The 21,589-nt window shown below is 36.7% G+C and overlaps 2 protein-coding genes across 2 annotated transcripts; both read right to left on the minus strand.

Moving 5' to 3' along the window:
- Nucleotides 1-16,283: 16,283 nt before the first annotated feature.
- Nucleotides 16,284-17,840, minus strand: LOC113339336. The gene is made up of 2 exons (XM_026584627.1): nt 17,726-17,840; nt 16,284-17,155 (listed from the first exon to the last, which is right to left on the minus strand). Exons 1-2 carry the CDS (start codon nt 17,779-17,781, stop codon nt 16,498-16,500), a joined length of 714 nt encoding a protein of 237 aa, XP_026440412.1. The 5' UTR covers nt 17,782-17,840; the 3' UTR covers nt 16,284-16,497.
- An 862-nt stretch (nt 17,841-18,702) lies between these two features.
- LOC113340329 (ABC transporter G family member 20-like) lies at nt 18,703-20,901 on the minus strand. Its single transcript, XM_026585534.1, has one exon. The coding sequence runs from the start codon at nt 20,863-20,865 to the stop codon at nt 18,844-18,846; it is 2,022 nt and encodes a 673-aa protein (XP_026441319.1). The 5' UTR covers nt 20,866-20,901; the 3' UTR covers nt 18,703-18,843.
- Between the last annotated feature and the right edge of the window lie 688 nt (nt 20,902-21,589).

Genomic DNA, 21,589 nt, shown 5'->3' on the forward strand with positions numbered 1-21,589 from the left:
AAACTTGATCAAAGAGAAACGCTTTACCAACACGCGATTTCGAGATAAAAGATAAGCAATGAATGCTCAGCTCGAAATGTCAAATGTGTATGATCTAGTCTATATAGCGTACGACTTTTGTCTCATAAGAAGTAGGAGATAGAAGAGATATACTTTTGAGTGTTAGATAAGTTCAAGTCTCCACATACCTTTTTGTTGATGAAGTTCCACGGTTCCTTGTATAGATCTTCGTCGTTGTATGATGAAACGCCATGAAGTCCTTGAGCTCAACTACACTTTTCTATCCTAGTCCGAGACTTAGCTATGTAGGCTAGAAATCAAGACTTATAGTTTTGATAACTAACATTGACAAACATGCTTAAGATAGCAGCGCATGCGAGATTGACCGAGGTATGCTCTAACAATCTCCCCCTTTGTCAATTTTAGTGACAAAACTATTAATACATATGGAATACAAAAAAGATAAACTTTAGTGGCTCCTATTCCATAGTCTAATCTTCAACGTTCCTTGAAATCTTCGTCCTTCCAAGTACTCCAATGATCTCAAAGGTTGTAAGTTTAGCACCATCGTTGTTGAAGATCCGTAGCTATAACAATGAGAGAAATCGAGATTCTCGATCATTATTATACAGTGTCATAGTGTTATTATATAACATCAAAGTCCAATTGTATCACGACTTTAACAATAATACTACGGTGATATGTATCACTCCCCCTTAGTCAATACTCCATCTTGATCATGGAAACCACTCCCCCTTACACAATGATCCGAAAACCATATGTATTTGTAGTGTGAACTACAATATTTCTCTCCCTTTTTGTCAATAAAATTGGCAAAGGTATAAGAATGGGATCATAATGAAATTTCCACAAGAGACATTTCATGACCAAAAGAAAAATACATACAAACTTAATTTAGATGCAATCTAATAGCCGAAGCTAACATCATTCATCAAGGAGTTTTAAGATACAAGATAACCCCTATAAAATTCCACAGCCGCACTCCCCGCAAGATATTACCATTAAGCACAAGTTCAAAAGAACTCTCCCCCATTTGATGTCATTCCCGAAAGAACAAAAAGAGCGACCTTAATTTCAAAAGAAAAGAAGGATTTTGAAACACTAAAGAAATACTAAAAAGATAATAACAACAATCCTACAGAAACTGAACTCGAAAGTATCTACTGGGGTTTCAGATTCAATTTCCCAAAAGATAAGGATAAGCATAGGGGCAAGAGTCAACGAAACATTTTAATGAACCAAAAAAACACCAATAGACTGTCGCAAGTGTTGAAAAGTTGCAGTGTCTAAGTGTTTGGTGAGAATATCATCCAATTGTTGTTCGGAAGGCACAAATTCCATACTGATGATACCATTTTCATAAATATCACGAATAAAATGGTACCTTATGTCGATGTGCTTTGTTCTTGAGTGCTCAACATGATTCTCAGTAATTCGAATCGCACTGGAGTTATCACAAAAGATTTTCATTATCCCAGTATGAATTACATAATCAACAAGCATCTGTTTCATCCGTAGGAGTTGAGTACACCATGATCCGGCAACAATATATTATGCTTCACATGTAGACAAGGATTGAGAATTTGCTTCTTTCTATGTCGTGCTACAAGATTGAGACCTACATAGTAGAAGCCCCCTGATGTATTTTTCTCTCTTCTACACAACCTTCCCAATCAGCATCAGAATAAGCAGAAAGATCAGCATTAGTATCAAAAGTGTACGAGAGACCATACCCAGCAGTGTGATTTATATATCGTATGATTCTCTTCGCAGCTGCAAGATGAGATTCTTTTGGATCCGCCTGAAACCTGGCACAACAACCAACATTGAAAGAAATATCAGGTCTAGTAGCTGTAAGATACAAAAGGCTACCTATAATGGATCGATATAATTTTTGATCCACTTTTGCTCCTTTCTCATCCCTGTGCAATTTACCAGTAGTAGGCATAGGAGTCAGCTTAGAAGATGACTTATCTAGAACAAATCTTGACACAAGATTACGTGCATACTTCTTTTGGGATAAGTAAATAACCTCCTTATGTTGTTGAATCCGTAATCCTAAGAAAAATTTTAACTCACCAACATTGCTCATTTCGAATTCTTTAGCAAGGGATACTTGAAAGTCTTTTGCAAATTTTTCAGAGGCTGATCCATAGATGATATCATCTATATAGATTTGAGCAATGAAAACATCTTTCTCACTCCATTTAGTAAACAATGTTTTATCAGCTCCTCCTCTTGAAAATCCTTTTATAATAAGAGAGGTAGTGAGTTTCTCAAACCAGGCTCTTGGTGCTTGTTTCAATCCATATAACACCTTTTTGAGCTTCATCCCATGATCAGGTAAATCAGGGTTTTCGAACCCTTTAGGTTGAGCAACATAGACTTCCTCTTTTAAAATTTCATTCAGAAATGCTGATTTTATGTCCATCTGAAATAACTTAATCTTGAGAAAGAAGGCATGGGCCGATAAAAGTCGAATGGACTCAAGAAGTGCCACAGGAGCAAAGGTTTCGTCAAAATCAATTCCTTCAATCTGTGTATATCCTTGAGTGACAAGTATAGCTTTATTTCTGACAATTGTGTCATACTCATCAGACTTGTTCTTGAATATCCATTTGGTACCAACAATATTGACATTTGGTGGACAAGGTACACGTTCCCAAACATCTTGTCTTTCAAATTGATTGAAATCCTCATGCATTGCATTCACCTAAAAGGGATCTTTCAGAGCTTCATCAATATTCCTTGGTTCCACCTGCGAAAGATAACAACCAAAATTGCATATATTTTGAATTTGACCTCTTGTTTTGGTTGTAGAATCCATTCCCCCGTTAATGTTTTTGGGGTCATGATCCCTTTGAACCCAAAGATGTTGTGGAGGAACACGTACTTGTTCATCAGGAATGGCTTGGTCAGTGCTATTCTCCTCATCACTAGAAATGTCAGGATCAGTAACATTTGGGATAACTTCAACTGATTCTGGAATTTCTTTGACTTTCTCAATTGTCTCTGTTGGAGGCAATTCAGCAGGAGGACTATCTTGACGAAAGTTACTAATGTCGTCGATGATAACATTAGCAGATTCCATCATGACTTGAGTTCTGAGATTAAAAACTCTAAAACCACGACTATCAGAAGCGTATCCAAGAAAGATTCCTTCGTCACTTTTGGTGTCGAATTTCCCTTTCTGTTCTCGATCTTTCAAAATATAGCACTTACTTCCAAAAACCCTGAGATAGTGTAGATTGGGTTTTCTTCCATACCATAACTCATAAGGATTGTTAAGGGTTTTAGACCGCAAATACACACGGTTGATCAAGTAGCATGCTGTAAAGACAACTTCTCCCCAAAATCTTAAATGTAAGTTTTTGTTGTGGAGCATTACCTTGGCCATTTCCTGAATGTTACTATTCTTTCTTTCAACAACTCCATTAGATTGAGGAGTAATTGATGGTGAGTATTGTTGAATGAACCCCAGTTCGTCAAAAAATTCGAATACCTTGGTTTCTTTGAATTCAGTGCCACGATCGCTCCTAATTTTCTTTAGTTTGCGACCTTGTTCGTTCTGGATCCTTTTAACAATAATCTTGAATTCACTCAGGGTTTCATTCTTATGAGATAGGAATGCAACCCAAGTGAATCTGGTGTAATCATCTACCATAACTAAAGCATACTTCTTATCGTCAACAGTGGGTTGTTGAATTGGTCCGAAGAGATCCATATGAATTAAATCAAGTGGGGCTTTAGTGAGAATATCGCGTGATGATTTGTGGTGAACTTTCGTTTGCTTACCCTTTTGACAGGCACCACATACACCTTCAATCTTTGCATTGATTTTGGGAATGCCTGTAACAAGTTCTTTGTTAATGATCTTAGTTAGAAGGCGGTAATTGATGTGACCAAAGCGCTCATGCCAAAGATGTGTAGATTCCACCTTAGTCAAATTGCAGCGGTTTCTTAACTGAGTATCAAGAAGATAACAGTTGTTTTTACCACAAGTTCCTTGAAAGATTAACTTCCCGGATTTTTCAACAATGTCACATCCATTCGCATTGAAGACAACTCGAAGGCCCTTGTCGTAAATTTGACTAATAGAAAGAAGATTAGCAGTCATACCTTCGTATACCGCATCATGGATTTCTGGAACACCGGGTAGCTTGAGCATTCCCTTTTTGCTAATGTAGCAACAACTTCCATCTCTGAATGTTACAGGACCTCCTCTGTAGTCAACCGATGATACAAACCAAGTGAGATCTCCTGTCATATGTAGACTACATCCACTATCAAGAAACCATTGAAAAGGAGATGTAGATCTTAAATAAAAGGCACCCATACTACTAGTACTTCTCGATTTAGAGTTTCCTGGTAAAGTTGTATGAACTTTTAGAGAGTCATACAGTTGTTTAGCTTTATTACAAAGATTACCTGCAACATTAAGACTCTTTTGACAGGACATACAAACTTGTTGTATATGATCGGATGGACCATAACATGAGCCTATGCTTTGAAGATTGCCTGTCTGGTTCCTTGTCATATCAGTTTTGTCAACATCCTACCGTTCATTACTATCTGACTTATGACTTTTCATGAGAGAGGAACAACTGAGATTTTTCAACCTTTCAAGGGAAGTATTTTCGGACATCAAATCCTTAAGAATTGCAATTTGAGCAACAAGACCATAGTTGATCCGGATTTGTTCATCCAACCCTTTTTGAAGAGATATCAGTTTTTCAGACCTTTTCTTGCGGTTGTTTTTCAAACCTGGTGAAGCGTTAATTGAGACTTTATAATCCATATAGTCAGATCGCTAAACACGGACTTGTTAGATCTTAAACGTGTTTGCCTGCTCTGATACCAATTGAAAAAACGGGGGCCTAACAACACCACCCAATATTTCGATTAACAATATGTATGGACTAACTCCGAAATACTTTGCTAGAGAATCAACTAGACAGTCAAACTCAATCTAGATAACCAAAGGTTGGATTTCCAATTGATGATCACGAACACACAAACTGTATTATTTCAATTATATAAAATATAATGCGGAAAAGAAATAACACAGACACCAGAAATTTTGTTAACGAGGAAACCGCAAATGCATAAAAACCCCGGGACCTAGTCCAGATTGAATACACACTGTATTAAGCCGCTACAGTCACTAGCCTACTGCAAACTAACTTCAGACTGGACTGCGGTTGAACCCCAATCAGTATCCCACCGATCCAAGGCACAGTTGTACTCCTACGCCTCTGATCCCAGCAGGATAGTACGCACTTGATTCCCTTAGCTGATCTCACCCACAACCAAGAGTTGTTGTAACCCAAAATCACAGACTTGATAATAAACAGATCTGTCTCACACAGGAAAGTCTATCAAAGGATAAATCTGTCTCCCACAGATAAACCCTAGGTTTTGTTCCGTCTTTTGATATGAAATAAAGGTGAACAGGAACCAATTGATAATCCTGTCTTATATTCCCGAAGAACATCCTAGATTAATCAATCACCTCTCTACAATCCTTTCTTACTACACAAGCAGATTTTCGAGGAATCACAAACAGTTAGACGAAGATGTTTGTGACTTCTTTATCTTGCCTATCGGAGAACTCTCACGATCTCAAGTCAATCAATCGATTGTACTCGTACGATAGAAGATGCAAGATCAGATCACACAACTACGATAAAAGTAGTATCGGTCTGGCTTCACGATCCCAATGAACTCTTTAAGTCGTTAACCTGATTTTAGAGAAGAAAATAAAAGGTTAATGGAGATCGATTCTAGCGGGCGCGCTAGTAGTACACAGACGTGTGGGGATTAGTTTTGCACAATGCTAGATATCTCCTTTATATAGCCTTCAAATAAGGGTTTTGCCTTAGTTACAAAGCAATCCTTATTCACCATTAGATGAAAACCTGATTTAGATTCAAGCTAATATTTCTCAATCGTTAGATCGAAAACTTAGCTTGTCACACACACTTGGGTAGACGTTTACTGGGTTCGTGGAAACCATGCCCAAACGTGTACGTGTATGTTGGTTCAACATAGTAACCCAAAAGGTCAACCATATGAGCATTTCATATTAACCTTGTTCTTCTTCACCATAACTAGTTCAATTGACTCAAATGAACTAGTTAAAGAGTTGTTCAATTGCTATGAGATCTTATGTAACTACACAAGACACAATTGAAACAAAGATGATTCGATTCGATTCAATCGGATCATGAACATTATAGCCACGGTTTGCATAAAGTATTCCTTAGTAATTTAATGTTTCATGTTTAGAGCACATCTTTAGATCATAACCTCTTAAGTTCACAAACAAGTTCGCGGACTTAAGTTAATCGGTTGAGTTTTCCAAACTCAGCAGAAATTCTCGGAAAGAGAACTTCCGCCAGTTCGCGGACTGGGTTCGCAGACTGAGATCACGGACTTAGCACACAAATGACTTTTGGAAAATCCAGCAGAAATTCTCGGTCGAGAACTTCTGACGGTTCGCGGACTTGGCAAGCCAATTCCACAATCATCCTGATTTCTCTTGATCAACAAAGTTCGAAAACTTCGGTTCAAGGAATACATGGTTATGTAATCTAAAATCTCATTTCAATCATTGAGACATTCTCAGGGGACGCTATGTAGCCGTTATTCACAGAACGATTCACGTTAGAGCAATCCTCAAAGTGATTGAAACTTTTCATGACTTTCGTCACTAGGTGAAGATAAACTTGATCAAAGCGAAACGCTTTACCAACACACGATTTTGAGATAAAAGATAAGCAATGAATGCTCAGCTCGAAATGTCAAATGTGTATGATCTAGTCTATATAGCATACGAATTTTGTCTCATAAGAAGTATGACATAGAAGAGATAGACTTTTGAGTGATAGATAAGTTCAAGTCTCCAAATACATTTTTGTTGATGAAGTTTCATGGTTCCTTGTATAGATCTTCGTCGTTGTATGATGAATCGTCATGAAGTCCTTGAGCTCAACTACACTTTTCTATCCTAGTCCGAGACTTAGCTATGTAGGCTAGAAATCAAGACTTATAGTTTTGATCACTAACATTGACAAACATGCTTGAGATAGCAACACATGCGAGGTTGACTGAGCTATGCTCTAAGAAGAAGGATACGTGGTGTCTAAAAGATGGTAAAATACTAAATTAACCCTTAAAGAAAATTTAATTATTCTAACACAAATTCAAATACAAAATCATAATTACTTTATTAAAAAAATACAAAAATCATTAATCAAAACTCATTTTCAATTTCCATCAAAACTAAATCCTAATCAATCCAAAACAACAATTGAAATCTAATTTCATTTTGGGGTTTGAAAAAAAAAATCAAAAACAAACAATTCAAGTGATTGAGTTAAATCCCTTTAATCCATTCTTTCTAAAAAGTATTCTACAGTGATTTACCTCTAAATCTTTGAAATTCACTTATCAAATTTTCTGAAAATCCACCCAGAATCGATTTATGTATGCACTATATTAGCACCGATTGTGGTAGCAATCGGTTTTTATTGTGTACCTACATAACTTGATTCTGGGTGAACATCAACAGTAATCAGTTTAAGTTAATGCAGGCATCAACCGATTCCAGGTTCTATTTCGGTTTTTTAGACAAATCAAGAATCGGATTATTAGTGCATACGTATAATCCGATTGTGACTGTTAACGACTATTTTTTGAAATTGAAATTATAGCCGTTGGTACTTAGTGTATATAAAGAGGATAGCCTATTCTCTTTCATACACTACCTAATCCAAATAAATCTTTCTCCATTGTTAATTTTTTTCATTTGGAGATGTCAAGTCCATCATCATCAACTATCAATTCAATCGAACACATACTTAGAAGATGCAAGCGAACAACCAAATAAATTGCGGAAATAGAAGAAGAGATACACAAAAGAAGCGAACAAACAACTACAAATGCAACTTTGTCTTCATCACCTAAAAAATATGTTAATGTAATGGATGAAGTGTTAAGCAAACAAGTAACTACAAAAGAAACAATATCATCGTCATCGGCTGCGACAAAATATGAAGAGAAACTCAAGGCAAAGAAACGAGGTCAAGCGCAATTCCAACTAAGGGAAAGAATGAAGGATGTTGATGAAGAAACCGAATGGATTAAAAACTTTTACATTCTCAAAGATCTTCCCGAAGATCCTAAAGATCATACTATATTTTGGATTAACATTGGTCGGGGTCCTTTCGTTAAACAGATGGGGAAGAAACCACGCTATAATTATGAACCATCCCACATTCTTCAAGGACGAATCATGTTAGGAAATTATGCATCAAGTACAATGAGTTTCTTGATAGGTACAGAGGGGACAGGTTCGCTGCACAAGATGCATATAAAGCTTGGAGAGGAGAGCAATTTTATTATTTCGAAGCGGCATTGATAATTGAAGCTCACAGTAAGAAATAGAACCGTGCTAGTTTCGATGTTAAGAGTTAATGAAAAGTGGAAATGGTCCATAATCAGATTATGCTAGACCATATTTAATCTGATTGTTGAGTTAAAAATTGTCTATTTTTCTGTTACTTTTTCTTTCCAAAATCATATTATATTGTCGTACATAAGAACCTATTCAGAAATAATCCCAGACAAGTTTTGTTCAGAATCGGTTTATAATAGTTCCTTAGTAAACCGTTACCATTATGAAGTCAGAATCGGTTTATAACTGTTGTAGTATAAACCGAATCTGGAAAAGCTACATCAAACTAACTCCATAATCGGACCTTATAAACGTATTAGAAGACCGATTATGTAACAAATTTCATGAGTCCAACATACCCAAAAAAGACAATCATTTTCATTCATTAAGTTTCGTTCAAGTTTGCAAAATACAATATAAGAAAGCGACAAAATATAAGCATCTGATAGATCAAGTTTTTAACATAAGGAAAATACTCATTCCAACAAATGTATACCTTCGAATTGATACGGTACGACAAATTCCTCCCATCTCCTCATGTTGGGATCGTATTTTTTTAGCCACTCCTTGGTGACCTCCGAGACCTCATGAAACCCATCTACCGGTGGTAATGGACAATCAACACATATTCTAAGACCGATACAATTCATGTTGTTATTGTTGAATAAAACAATTCTCTGATCCTTAAGATATTCATCCCAAATGGTGTAATTTGGTGCGTATGTGTAGCATGATACCTTACCAAATAGATGAACAACGCAATTCCACGTTTCCGCCAAGCGATGACCACATAGAGGCATACGCATCCAATACTGTCGGGTAATTGGTCTATTCCCCTTTGGCCCTTGTACTCTAGCAACCATTTTAAAATCACTTCTTTGTCTTGTCTTGTTTTTCCTTCCTTCATCATCTATATGTAAAATTCCTTGTCTTCTTGTAAGCGCAAGGCCATCATCTTTCTAAAGTATTGACATTGGGTTAGGTTCTCATCGTCCGCCAAACTTATATGGCCTATTTGTTCTGACGCAACATGATAACCACAATTCCCATCCGCATCCACGTCGTCGGTAGAGAACACATAGCGCTTAACGATTTCAGGAAGTTTCGAATAATACTCCTCGAATATGGTGTAACATTCGATGGGGTCTATCGCGTTCATCCCTAGTTGTGCTTCCATCACCAAGAGCGGCCCTTATAGTCACCATAGAACCCATTTGTCTTGCTTGTCCCTTCCATGCACATATCCTTGATACTCGTGTTGTACTCGCTTGGCTCTCTTGGGAAGGAACAATTAGATTGTTTGGCGCTTGACTTTCTTAAGAAGGATCGATTGGATCCTCATGTTGCGAAGGATCGATTGGATCATTTGAAAGGACCACATGTGCGCTACTTGTCCCGCTTTCTCCCTTCTTTGGTCGACCCTTCTCCTCTTATCCGGTGCCTCTTCATTCTCAATTTGTGAAGGAACGTTTAAAACATTTGTCTTGGATTGTGAGCTACTTGTCCCGCTTTCATCCTTCTATGGTCGACCCCTTTTCTTTGGAACCTTCGCCTATTCATATTTAGCGTATTCACGCTCATGTTGAGAAAAGATTCCTTTATGACTCAATAATGGGTTTTTTCTGGTTCTCATTGCAACCTTAAACTCGTTCCCTTCTTCCTTCCTATCCATGTTGGTAGGTCGTCTATCCGTCAGCGGTAGCACCGTTGGTTCTCCGACCGACTAGTTTTAAGTCGTACATCAAAACTTTTCGTCCCAAACCATCCTTTTTTGCGAATTTCTCGATGAGTTCTCTTCCAATATCCGTGTCCACAAAGGATTCGAGTGGTTCTTCGGTTGGGGGTGGTTTGAAAGTTAGTTTCTTCCAAAACGGATCAATAATTTCAAAAGGAATTCCTTGTTGGTAACTCGCAATCATGTGACGACACGGAAATCCGAAGGCCGTCATCGTCATACATGAACATACAATTCTTCTTCTCCCCATCTCTTTTTCCACATAATATTTGTAATCCTTCATCATAGAAATGATTGCCCAATGAGATACCCTATAGTTTAAATGTCTCATCAACCAATAGTAATCTTTGTAGCTTGTGATGATTTTCATCCTACCCTCTTCCATTTGCTCGGTTATCTTGATGATATCAGCCTTGGTGTATTCATGGATGGCTTCTTGTACCGTAACCACAGTGTTTTGGCTCCCTCGGAGCAAGCTTTTCAAACGTCCATGAGATCTTTCCGCGATACTTGTCGCCTCATTCTTGTAATGCATGTGTTGGTAGGTGTAAGCATGAACAAATTTTTCTTTGTACGGATCCAAAAATTCCTTCATGCAATAAACCACACATTTCTTGTAATCTTTCTTCCATTACCCAATAAAACTCTCCAAATAGGATTAGAACTCGGCCACGGACATTGAGTGTACCATTAAATCCCAATGATGTTGAAAAGACTTCCATAGTAACCTATCCGCTTCATACTCCGCTTTCCTTTTGTTCTTGTCCTCCTCTCGTTGTTCCAAAGTTACTTTTTGAAGACGCTCATTTTCGGCCTTTTCACAAGCGGTACCTTTTTGTGGCTTTGGATTTTGGATATGACCCCTACAATTACTTCTAATATTGCATTGTATGTTCCATGTGAAAAAAAAATGCTTACCGTTAGGAAAAACCACTATTATGGCATTCATTAGTTCTTGGTCCTTATCCTTTACTATGATCCTCGGAGTTTGATCTCCACAGTATATCTCCTTCAAGGTCTCTAGCATACAATTGTAAAACTCACATCATTCTCCCGATCCATAAACCCCCATGCTACTGTGAAAGTTTGCTTTTCGGAAGTATGGCAAGAAATGTTTAACAACGACATGTTGTACTTGTTGGTCTTATACGTACAATCTATTAAAAACAATTGATAGAAGCATTGTGTCAACTTGATCATCTCCAGATGCGCCAAGAAAATACAAGTCACTTTCCCGTCTAATACCTGCTTCCTCATTGTGTTTCCCTATTGATCGGCTAACCACTGAGATTGTTCCATAACCTCTCTACCATCCCATTCCATCCTCTTAAAGGCTGCTCTTGCCGTGTAAATTTGCCTCAAAGTGGAAAAGTTATTATTATCATCCTCCTTAATCTTCCTAAGGATGTCACTTGGTTTACACGATTTCATCGACCTCACCGTTTCCAATTGATGTGGTTTCAACCCACAAACGGCCGCGTGTCCAATAAGAGATTCCGGATCATCATGATTATGACAACCACTCATAACTTTAGAGACCTTGTATACCTTACCATTGGGTCCCTTGGGTCTATTAACTATAATATTAAACGGACAACCATACTTCTTTGATTTAGTAATGTATTCCCTTGTCATCTTCTTCTCGTACATTCTGTCCTTTGCCTAGTGACTTTCTTGATTTCCACCTCTCTCACAAACAAGTTTCAAATGATCTTGACTTGAGCGACGGCCTAAAACTAACGCGCATTTGATTTTTATTCCCTTGTTTATAAACCATTGCTTTGCATCGTTTCTTTCTTTCCATTCCAAATCGATGAAATAGTGGGCAGAGGTATGAGGACCCAGCAGAGATACAACTTTGGGCTGATCTTCTTCAAACGCCACAACAATCTACAACAAATATCAACAAGTTGAGGATTCAAAATCGGTATACATGTTACAGTCGATAAAACCGATTATAAGTAATCGGTTTATATGTGCAACAATAAAGTCCGATTAAGTACTTAACGAAAAAATTTCAAATTTCACAATCGGTTCATGTCGCGTATCATTTAACCCGATTTTTGTTCACATTTCTCCTGGAACTTTTTTTCTCCAAAATCGGATTACATATACACGTAAATAAACCGATTATCAACTTCTTGTATTCTACGTGATTATTCAAGTGAAGAAATCGGATTATGCACATCGCCAACAAAAACCGATTCTCGTCACGTACCCATCGCGTCTAAAATTTTACTACAATAGGTTTATGTGGTGAGTAACAACAACCGATTAATGTATCCAATTTGGGGATTTAACCCAGAATCGGTTTATGTAGTGCTATAGAATAAACCGATTCTTGGTTAAAGTTTTGAAAAAATTTCCCTTTTTGGGCGATCGAGATGTGCAAATACATGTTTGTAAATCGTTACAACTCATACCTGTTTATTAGAAGCATTATAACCTTCTTCTTCCCGACGAAATTGTTCTTGTGCTTGAATAATATCCTCAAGCATTCTTTGGTTTTCATTCTCTTCTTCATTCAACAAATTATCCAATTCGGTAGGATCGAAATCATGATAATCTGATGCACCCACTTCTTAATCACTACTAGAGTCTTCATCATCACTATAAAGTTTCATTTTTGCTAAGAAAATCGCAAACCCTACTATTTTCTTTTTTCCCTCTACTTCTTCTTTCCCTCCAAACCTTAAAAGAGAAAATGAATTTCTACTCTAATCCTAACACTATAATCAAACTCAAACACTACTTAATTTAACTAATACTAACTTAATTAATCATCACTAATTTAATAAGGATATATTATGTATTAACATAAATAGTGGATAAGGGGTTTCTACGAATTACTTCCTAATGATTTTATTTTGTCATGTAGTTATAGGTTTCAATTAAGTGGGATAGGCCCCAATCTAGGAAGGATAGTTTTGGCTAACTTTTACCAGAACATTGTTTTAAGCATTAAATTACCCATGATACACATGATTGGAGTGGGGCCTGAGGTCGTGCGAGGTGTGCGATCAGACTGTCCGGCTCTGTTGAGGGCGTTTTTCTCCTTTTAGGATTTCGTTTGTGAAAACTACAGTGACACCCATTTTCCAAATTTTTTCTACTGTCAAACCCACCGTCCCAAAACTTCACGGGCGCACCCATCTATTTAGAAAAATTATTAGGAGACCCATTGTTTTTTAATTAAAAAAAGATGCGAGGATAGAAGAAGAAGAAGTTGTGCTTCAAATCGAGATTCTCTCCAAGTTCCATAGATTTCAAATCTTGATTCTTATCATTTTTCCTTCTTCAATTCAGTTCAGTTCAATCGATTCGATTTTGTTTTTAGGTTTTAGTTTTGATTGGAATATTCGATTTTAGGCTTAGATCTCAAATATGATTGGAGTGCAATTCCACTGAAAATGATTTCTAAAAGAGGGTTCTGGTGGATAAATCAAATGATTGAACATGGGTGTGTAGTGTGACTGATTGAGGGTTGGAATCAGATGAAGAAGAAATGGGGTTTTCTGCCATAAAAAATCAGGGAAGATAGGGTTTCCGCTGATGTGTGATTCAAGTTGCAAGTAACTATCATACGAAGAACAGGAAATCAAAGAACAACACCCAGATGTGTAATTCCATAAAACTCTTGCACCAATCCATATTCTTCAAACTTCTTTTTGGGCAATCGCATCGAATCCTAACTTTGAATATACAACTACCACCATTTGGAAAAAAAATATGATGATAGTGAATCAGGTAACTCACAACTTTATCCAAATGTGCTTGAAAACCCACATCCAAAATGTGCATTCATTTGGAAAGTCTACATAATTTCATTTCTACAATGCTGTGGTCGCTGTCGTTGTTACAATTCATCGTATAGCACATTTTACAGTTTCTACTACAGCTGGATTAGCTCTTTATATTTTTCTCATTGTTGGTTGGGAAGCCACATATGTATTTGGTCATATTGGTGTTGATGTTTGGTCATAATGGTTGAATAATTTGTTATGCAGCTATGAAAATGGTTGCATAACCTGTTATGCATCTACAAACGTTGTTGTATAACTTGTTATGCAGTCCAGAAAACGGTTGCATAACACGTTATGCAACTATTTTTTTCTTAGTAGTGAAACCAACAAAAAATAAGGTTGCATAACTTGTCATGCACCTACAATAATATCTACATAACATGTTATGCAGTCGTGAAAATGGATGCATAACTTGTTATGCATCCGAAAATATGACTGCATAATGCATTATGCATCGATAAAATTGTTGCACAATCTTTTATGCATCGAGAAAATAGATGCATAATCTTATATGCATCCGTAAATATGGAAGCATACTGCATTATGCATCAATTTTTTTATGTACGCACAACCAAACAATGCATAACTTTGTTATCCAAATGCATAATTTGTTAAGCAGTGGAGAAAATGGTTGCATAATTCGTTATGCATCTGCAGAATATGTTATGCATCTTTTTTGGTGGCTGCATAATGGTTATGTATCAAGTTTTCGAAAATTTTGCCTAACATGATGATCACCTCCGATTTTTTCGTGAAAAACAAAAGTTTGATATTCTTGTTTGTACTCGTTGTGTAGTTCTCTTAAAAAGATTTCCAACGATATAAAATTTGTAAAATTCCAAGACGCGGATTTTTAGATATGTTATATTCAAGTTGTGTTGCCAATTATACCCCTGATGCATAACCCGTCATGCGGATGCATAATCCATCTTGCAGACATTTTTAATAATTTCATATAATTATGGATGTCACGGAAATAATTATGGGTGTCACGGTACCTACAACTAATTATGGGCCTAACAATACGAATAGTATTTTTTTGGGCTTGCGCCTAATTTTCCCATTTCGTTTTGCACGCATTATTAATTACCCAATAATAAGAAGCCCAGCCCAATATTTGTTCTTTGTTATTCCGAAAAGAAACACTCTTCGCCAAGACTCGAACACATGATCTTTGGGTGTTAGGCAGGAACGGAATCAGGACACATACACTATGGGGTAAAAAAGATTGCTATGGCATACGTAATTTTGTTTTTTTATCCATATTTAAGCTACAGTATAAGGTGATATATCTCGCATGGGTATAAAAATTCACCACCTTACCACCATAATACACATTCTGGATAAACCAGTCTTAGCAAATGCATTGACGCCAAGAACCTACAACAACAACATGGCGTGTTAGAATAGCTTGAAGAATTTTTGATTCATTCCCAACTACTGTAATATCCCCTCCATATTTTCAAGCTCTACTTTCAACTGCAAATACAACTAAATGCAATTACATTAAATACCATAGAAAATATGCAGTTGCATTCTCATGAAGTATTATTTTACTTAATAAGAAACTACACTTTCAAAATACCATTATCATTCCTTAGGTTTTTTTTTTTTTTTTTTTTTTTTTAAGTGAAAGTTTAACTCACTGACATTCGAGTCTAATGTCTTCTATCAAGTCTACAGACTATAGCATTGAGCTTACATCTGATGGAGTTTAGCAAAGGATAAATTGAGATGGCTGCTTACATCTGATGGAGTTTTTTCTGTCAAAATAGTGTGTGAAAAGTTAATCAATGCATCTTCAAGTCCAAGTCCTAAACCTTCGAAATCATGGGCCATGTCAACGGTGCCCTTCCCCGCATTGTTACAGTTTTGAAGAACACTAAACCAATGATCAGAGGATATTGCCAGTAGAGATGGATGGTCCTTTTGCAAGATTAGATAAGTGCTTATTGTATTCAGGGAAGACTCTAGATTATAGCTTAAATCTATGATATTTTGAAACATTTGCCTTGAGAAATCATCATTTTGTGTTTAACTAGCTATTTTTATCATGTTTCAATGAAGATAATAGAATAATGATGGTGTCAGGCATGGCATTTACCAGTTCAAAGCAACATAGGGACTTTCTCAGCACATTCCCCAAGATAGGAATTTTATTCTTCTTCCCATTTCTTTAGCTAATTATAGCCATATGATCTATATAGCAGAGGTTGTTAGATCATACACACACTCATTTTAAATTGAAATGGCACCTTCGCTGGTGTACTTTGACAGCTATACAGATTAGAGGCATGCATAAATTGCAGGAAACCAAGAGTGCTGTCCAGTTTCCATACAACAATTTTAGGAGTACTTAAAAAAATTTAAGAGCTGCAGAGTTTCTATTGAGAACCGGATATGTTAAGAATGCTGCATATATAAATTCTACTGAGAAATGGAGATGTTAAGAAAGGTTCAGAGTTTCTTCAAAAAATGTACTAGAGGAACCTTGCCAAACCAAGACAACTGTTATCTACTTGAAACCTTGCACTGAAATTTGATGTGTCACTCCAAGAAATCGGTGGAAGTACTGTCGGCCTTGGTTTAAAAACGAATTCTAAGGTCCTCAGAGAACTACCAGAGTGAAGATTCTCGGGCAGGAAAGGAGGATGAAGGAGCTGTTCGCATACTCTTGTTTTGGTGTTAAATGCCCAAGCATACTTCTCACTACATAGCATAACCACATTTTTGTCAACTGGACTGAAACCATTAACGGCGATATCCTTAATCAAATCTTCCACACCTGATCCATCATCAATCAACTGAGATTCTATTTCTTCAAACTGATGATGAATTTTAATATCCTTGTGCAACATATTCCAGTGATCTCCATCAAGCACCCAAACACTTGAATTCGCCTCTTTATTATTGAACCTAGCTAAACAGATCAATCCTTCTGACTCCCCAAGAGATTGATTCAAAAATTCAAAAGAATCACCATTCACTTCTAGTTCTTGGTCAGGCATAACGATCAACCTACATTCATTCCCACTCACAGCTAAAGTTTTGTTGTTTCGCTTTTGAAGCCAGTACAAAACACCATTATGGGTAAGTGTAACATTTATGGTCAGAAGAATCGCATTCCCAAGTAACTTCCTGAGGACACGAAACATCATAGATATTCCATTTACCCACATCAGAAGAAAACATTTCAACTTCAAATTCTTTAGTTGGAGATTCAAACTTTGGTATAAAACGACCTTATAACTAGTAGGTTCCGAAAAACATTCATTATCACACATGAAACCAGTCACAATTTGACCATCATCATTCAGTGGAGGAGGAAGCATAACAAATTTCTGAGTGAGTGGATTACATACATAATAATTCCACGTCGTTGTGCAGAGAACTAAACCATTACTCGAGCCTATCAGGTACAAGTATATATTTCTATCTACTATTTGTTGTAAGAATCTAAAAGAAAACCCATGATTTGATATATATCGTGAATGTAAATCAGGAAATGCACATTGTACTATTATTGGATCATTTAATTCTTCCGGTTTAGGAACAATATTATGAACAAATCCCCATGGGAGTGATGCAATGTTGAGTGTATACCATTTGTTGATAAAACTAGGGTTTGAGAGAATTGAAAACCAGAACTTTGAAACACACCTGAATTTAAAAATTGAATCAAGAGTAAGTCGAAGAAAGATTTCATACCAAATATCATCTGTTAAATACTTTCGACTGGCTTTCTTTGTTGAAGATTTCTCCATTGGTAATCGTTTCTTGTAATTTCTACTGTGAGGAGAGGGAAGGGATAGTGAGAATTGGGGATCTCCATTCACAATACATTTTTTCATTTTTATGCAACACTATCACGAAGTTCACACGTGACCTAATAGTATACTTGGCTTGTACACTTGTAGGAATGGACGGGTATTATAACATCTCCAATAGTGTATGATATCTACATGTCCTGTGTCAAATAACATAAGGTCAAATAAATTTTTTTTTTATAAGCGACTCTAATGGCAGTCGTATATATATTTATTTTAATACACTTGTCACTATTCGTAGAAAAAATAATTTACAATGTATAACAAAATAAATAAAACAAAGATGGCGTGGATATAAATGAGAGTTTCTAAAAACCTATACTTTCTTCCAAACTCAAATGTCAGATTAAATTTTAATGATCAAATCTGGAAAGGTTTTTTTTATTAAGAGTTTCTAAAAATCCTAAATGTCCTCAATATTTTTAGAAACCCTTATTCCATCGGATATGCTCTTATGGTAGCAAAATTCCTACATTGTGCTAGTTAGTCGCTGTTGATTAGTTTTTGGGGAAATTCTAGAAGTCTTGAGAAAGCAATAAGACATAAGTTGGCTATAAACATTCAGATGGTTTTTAAATTTTCTCTCTAGTTTTCAATTATAGCTAGCCACATCGCATGTACTTGCTGGATTTTCTTGGGTAACTATCACCAAACGGTAATTCATTTCGTACAAAGATCTTTTTACATGTGGAAAAGAAGATGGGTGCCAAATGAATTAACATAATTGTAATCGCTATAGGAATAGACGAATAGTTATAATCAGCCTTTGCATATTTTTTGTTGGAGGTGGATGACCAAATATATAGAGAGGTAGGAAAAGTGCACATTAATAAGATTACATAACAAATAAGACACTCAGAAAACAAAGATCACGTAACAGATAACTCATTCGAAAACAAGATTACATGACAAATAACTTACTCGAGCACAGATTCGATAACAGACAACACTCATGCTGAAACAATCCACGTTGGTAATGGCCATTTTGCCACTACAGAACTACTTCCTCTTGTTCTTGCTGCCAAATAATAAAGAGATGTAAAAGAGAATTCTGTAAAGAACACCCATAGCCAAAGTGATCCACAAGCAACTCCATTTGCTTAAGTCGGTTGCATCTTGCCTTGTTACTATATCCAATCCAGTTGTTAAGCAAGACTTATTTAGGTTTACACCATCAACTAGACACAAATTTGGGTTGTCGAATTCGTTCAATAGGATGGCTTGGAATGGATATTTCACAACAGAAATATAATGGAACCAGATCCAGTATGGGGGAAGTCTATCTTTATGGATAAAAAAACCACTGAATAAAAGAAATATACCAATTATAGGCATAACTACAATGTAACCCAACATAACTTGAGAAACTAATCCTGAAACCAAGCTAACTAATGAATTACCTGCCCAAAATGATGCGAATATCGCAAAGAAATAAAATAAGAAACTAGAATATCCGCCATCTAGACCTACTGAAGAGAACGTTATTGATGCTAGTAACATAGATAATACGAATAATGTCGGTATGATTATGACCGAGTGATATAGAACATAAGATGAACGACGATACGCATTGTAAGCTGTTTCTCTCATAAATATGTACCTGTCTTGTAGGAATACTGCCAGCACATCCGTGCTTCCAAAGAAGATGGTTGTCACTATGAAAACAAAGAACCCTATTCGTTCTTCAACACCTCCTGCGGTTTTATCTAGGCGCCAAAACACACTAGCTAAAATAGAACCCACAAAGGCAACACAACAAACTTGAAGCATAAATTGTTTGGGCATCCGCTTTGAGTTGGTTAATGATCGTTTAACTAGTACAATGATTTCAACCCAAAATGGATTCGCAAATTTGGTGATGGTGGATGCTTGAGGTATGTTGTTAACGTCTCCGTGAATGAGTTTTCCCCTTGATGCAGAAGCACATATTGCTTCTTTTAAGCTTAGACCTAACCCCTTTGAATAGTATGAGTTGAAAGACCCATTTTCATGAACTTTCTGCCACGATTTGCAGAATTCAACGATACTTTTTGTCCCATCAGGTGCGCCTTCAAGTTCACGGTATAAATCAAGCATGAATTCGGTTCTTTCTTCATTCTCCGGAACGGGATGACCAAAATCTGACAAGTAAAGTGAGAGATTAGTTGGTGAGCCATAGTAGACGGTTTCTCCCTGTGAGAGGAAGATCATCTGGTCGAGTAGGCTAACAACTCTGGAACTAGGTTGGTGGACCGACATAATTACTATCCTCCCAGTTCGAGCAATTCGTTGCAGGGCTTTCACTACCATGAAAGCACAAGATGAATCGAGTCCTGATGTTGGCTCGTCAAGAAACAACAAAATTGGATCATGAATTATATCCACTCCAATTGAAACACGCCGACGTTCACCACCAGAGATGCCTCTGTGACCTTCGTCTCCTATTAAGGTCTTTGCAGCATTACGCAACCCAAGCTCATCGATCACAGCTTGAACTCTTTCCATCTTTTTGGATTTTGAGAGGGAACGAGGCAATCTGAACTCAGCCGAGAACAAGAGCGTCTCCTCCACTGTTAACATCGGGAATAACAAATCGTCTTGCATGACATATGCGGATATCATCTTAAGAACGCCCGAGTCTAGAGCTTCGCCGTTCATAATAACAGATCCTTTCAAGCTTTCCTTAGTGATCCTATTCGCAAGTGCATCGATCAATGTTGACTTCCCCGAACCACTAGGACCGAGAATAGCTAGAATCTCACCTTCTCTAGCTTCACCTGAGATATCATTCAACAACACTTTTTTCTTCGGCAATGTATCTATTGCTGAGGTATCCTTTCTTCCAAATATACTTGGAAGTGATATATCATTACGTCTGTTAAGGCTATAGGTTAAATTATTAAACGAGAGAGCAAACAGACTATTAATTGGCTTCATCATCTTCTTCTTCGGTTCTTCAACATGATCATCATGCCACACCGAAGTTTCTCCCAACTCAATCTCGACTTGGGAATTTAGAGCAGTAACCTTAACTTTTCTCATTTTACTGTCTTGGATGGCGATATATAATACTTTTGTATCTTGGGATGGTCCAGTTGATTTATATGAAAATATCCTTTGAGGTATTTTGATGGCAATTCTCTCCCACTATTTATATAAATTTCTTTAATCACAAGTTCACCACCTTGCAAGTTGCAACATAAGTGGATGCCACGTTCAACTAGTTCATGACTTCATCATATACGTATTCATGCATGACTCATCGCTGCAACTAGTCTAAATGAACTGAAATTCACTTCGTTATGGCAGGTTAATTAACTCGTATATGTGTTCTTTCTTGTCGAAGTTGTTACTTAGAACAACTCACCAAGCATTATTGCTCATAGTTAAAAAATATTTTTTTAATTAAGATCATGCTCATTGCTGTAACTTACCCAAATAAGCTTTGAAAATATAGCATTAGCAGCATCGACGAATAACGTGGTTAGTGGTTACCCATTCAGGAAATTTAGGGTGATGATTCGATCGAATACGTGCTCCACGATTATTCTTCAGCTCTGTTATGCCAATCCAATTGAAATTTAGGGTGATGATTCGATCGAATACGTGCTCCACGATCATTCTTCATCTTTGAAACTGGTACGTAATACGTGTTACTATTTGTGTCATGTTCTGATGATTTAGACTAAATTATTAGACAACTGTAGAATTTGGGAAACCTTGAATCACAACTATATGTCTATATATCTAGCTATGTCCATGTATC

The sequence above is a fragment of the Papaver somniferum genome, unplaced genomic scaffold (genome assembly GCF_003573695.1).
Source record: "Papaver somniferum cultivar HN1 unplaced genomic scaffold, ASM357369v1 unplaced-scaffold_21, whole genome shotgun sequence".
NCBI lineage: Eukaryota > Viridiplantae > Streptophyta > Magnoliopsida > Ranunculales > Papaveraceae > Papaver > Papaver somniferum.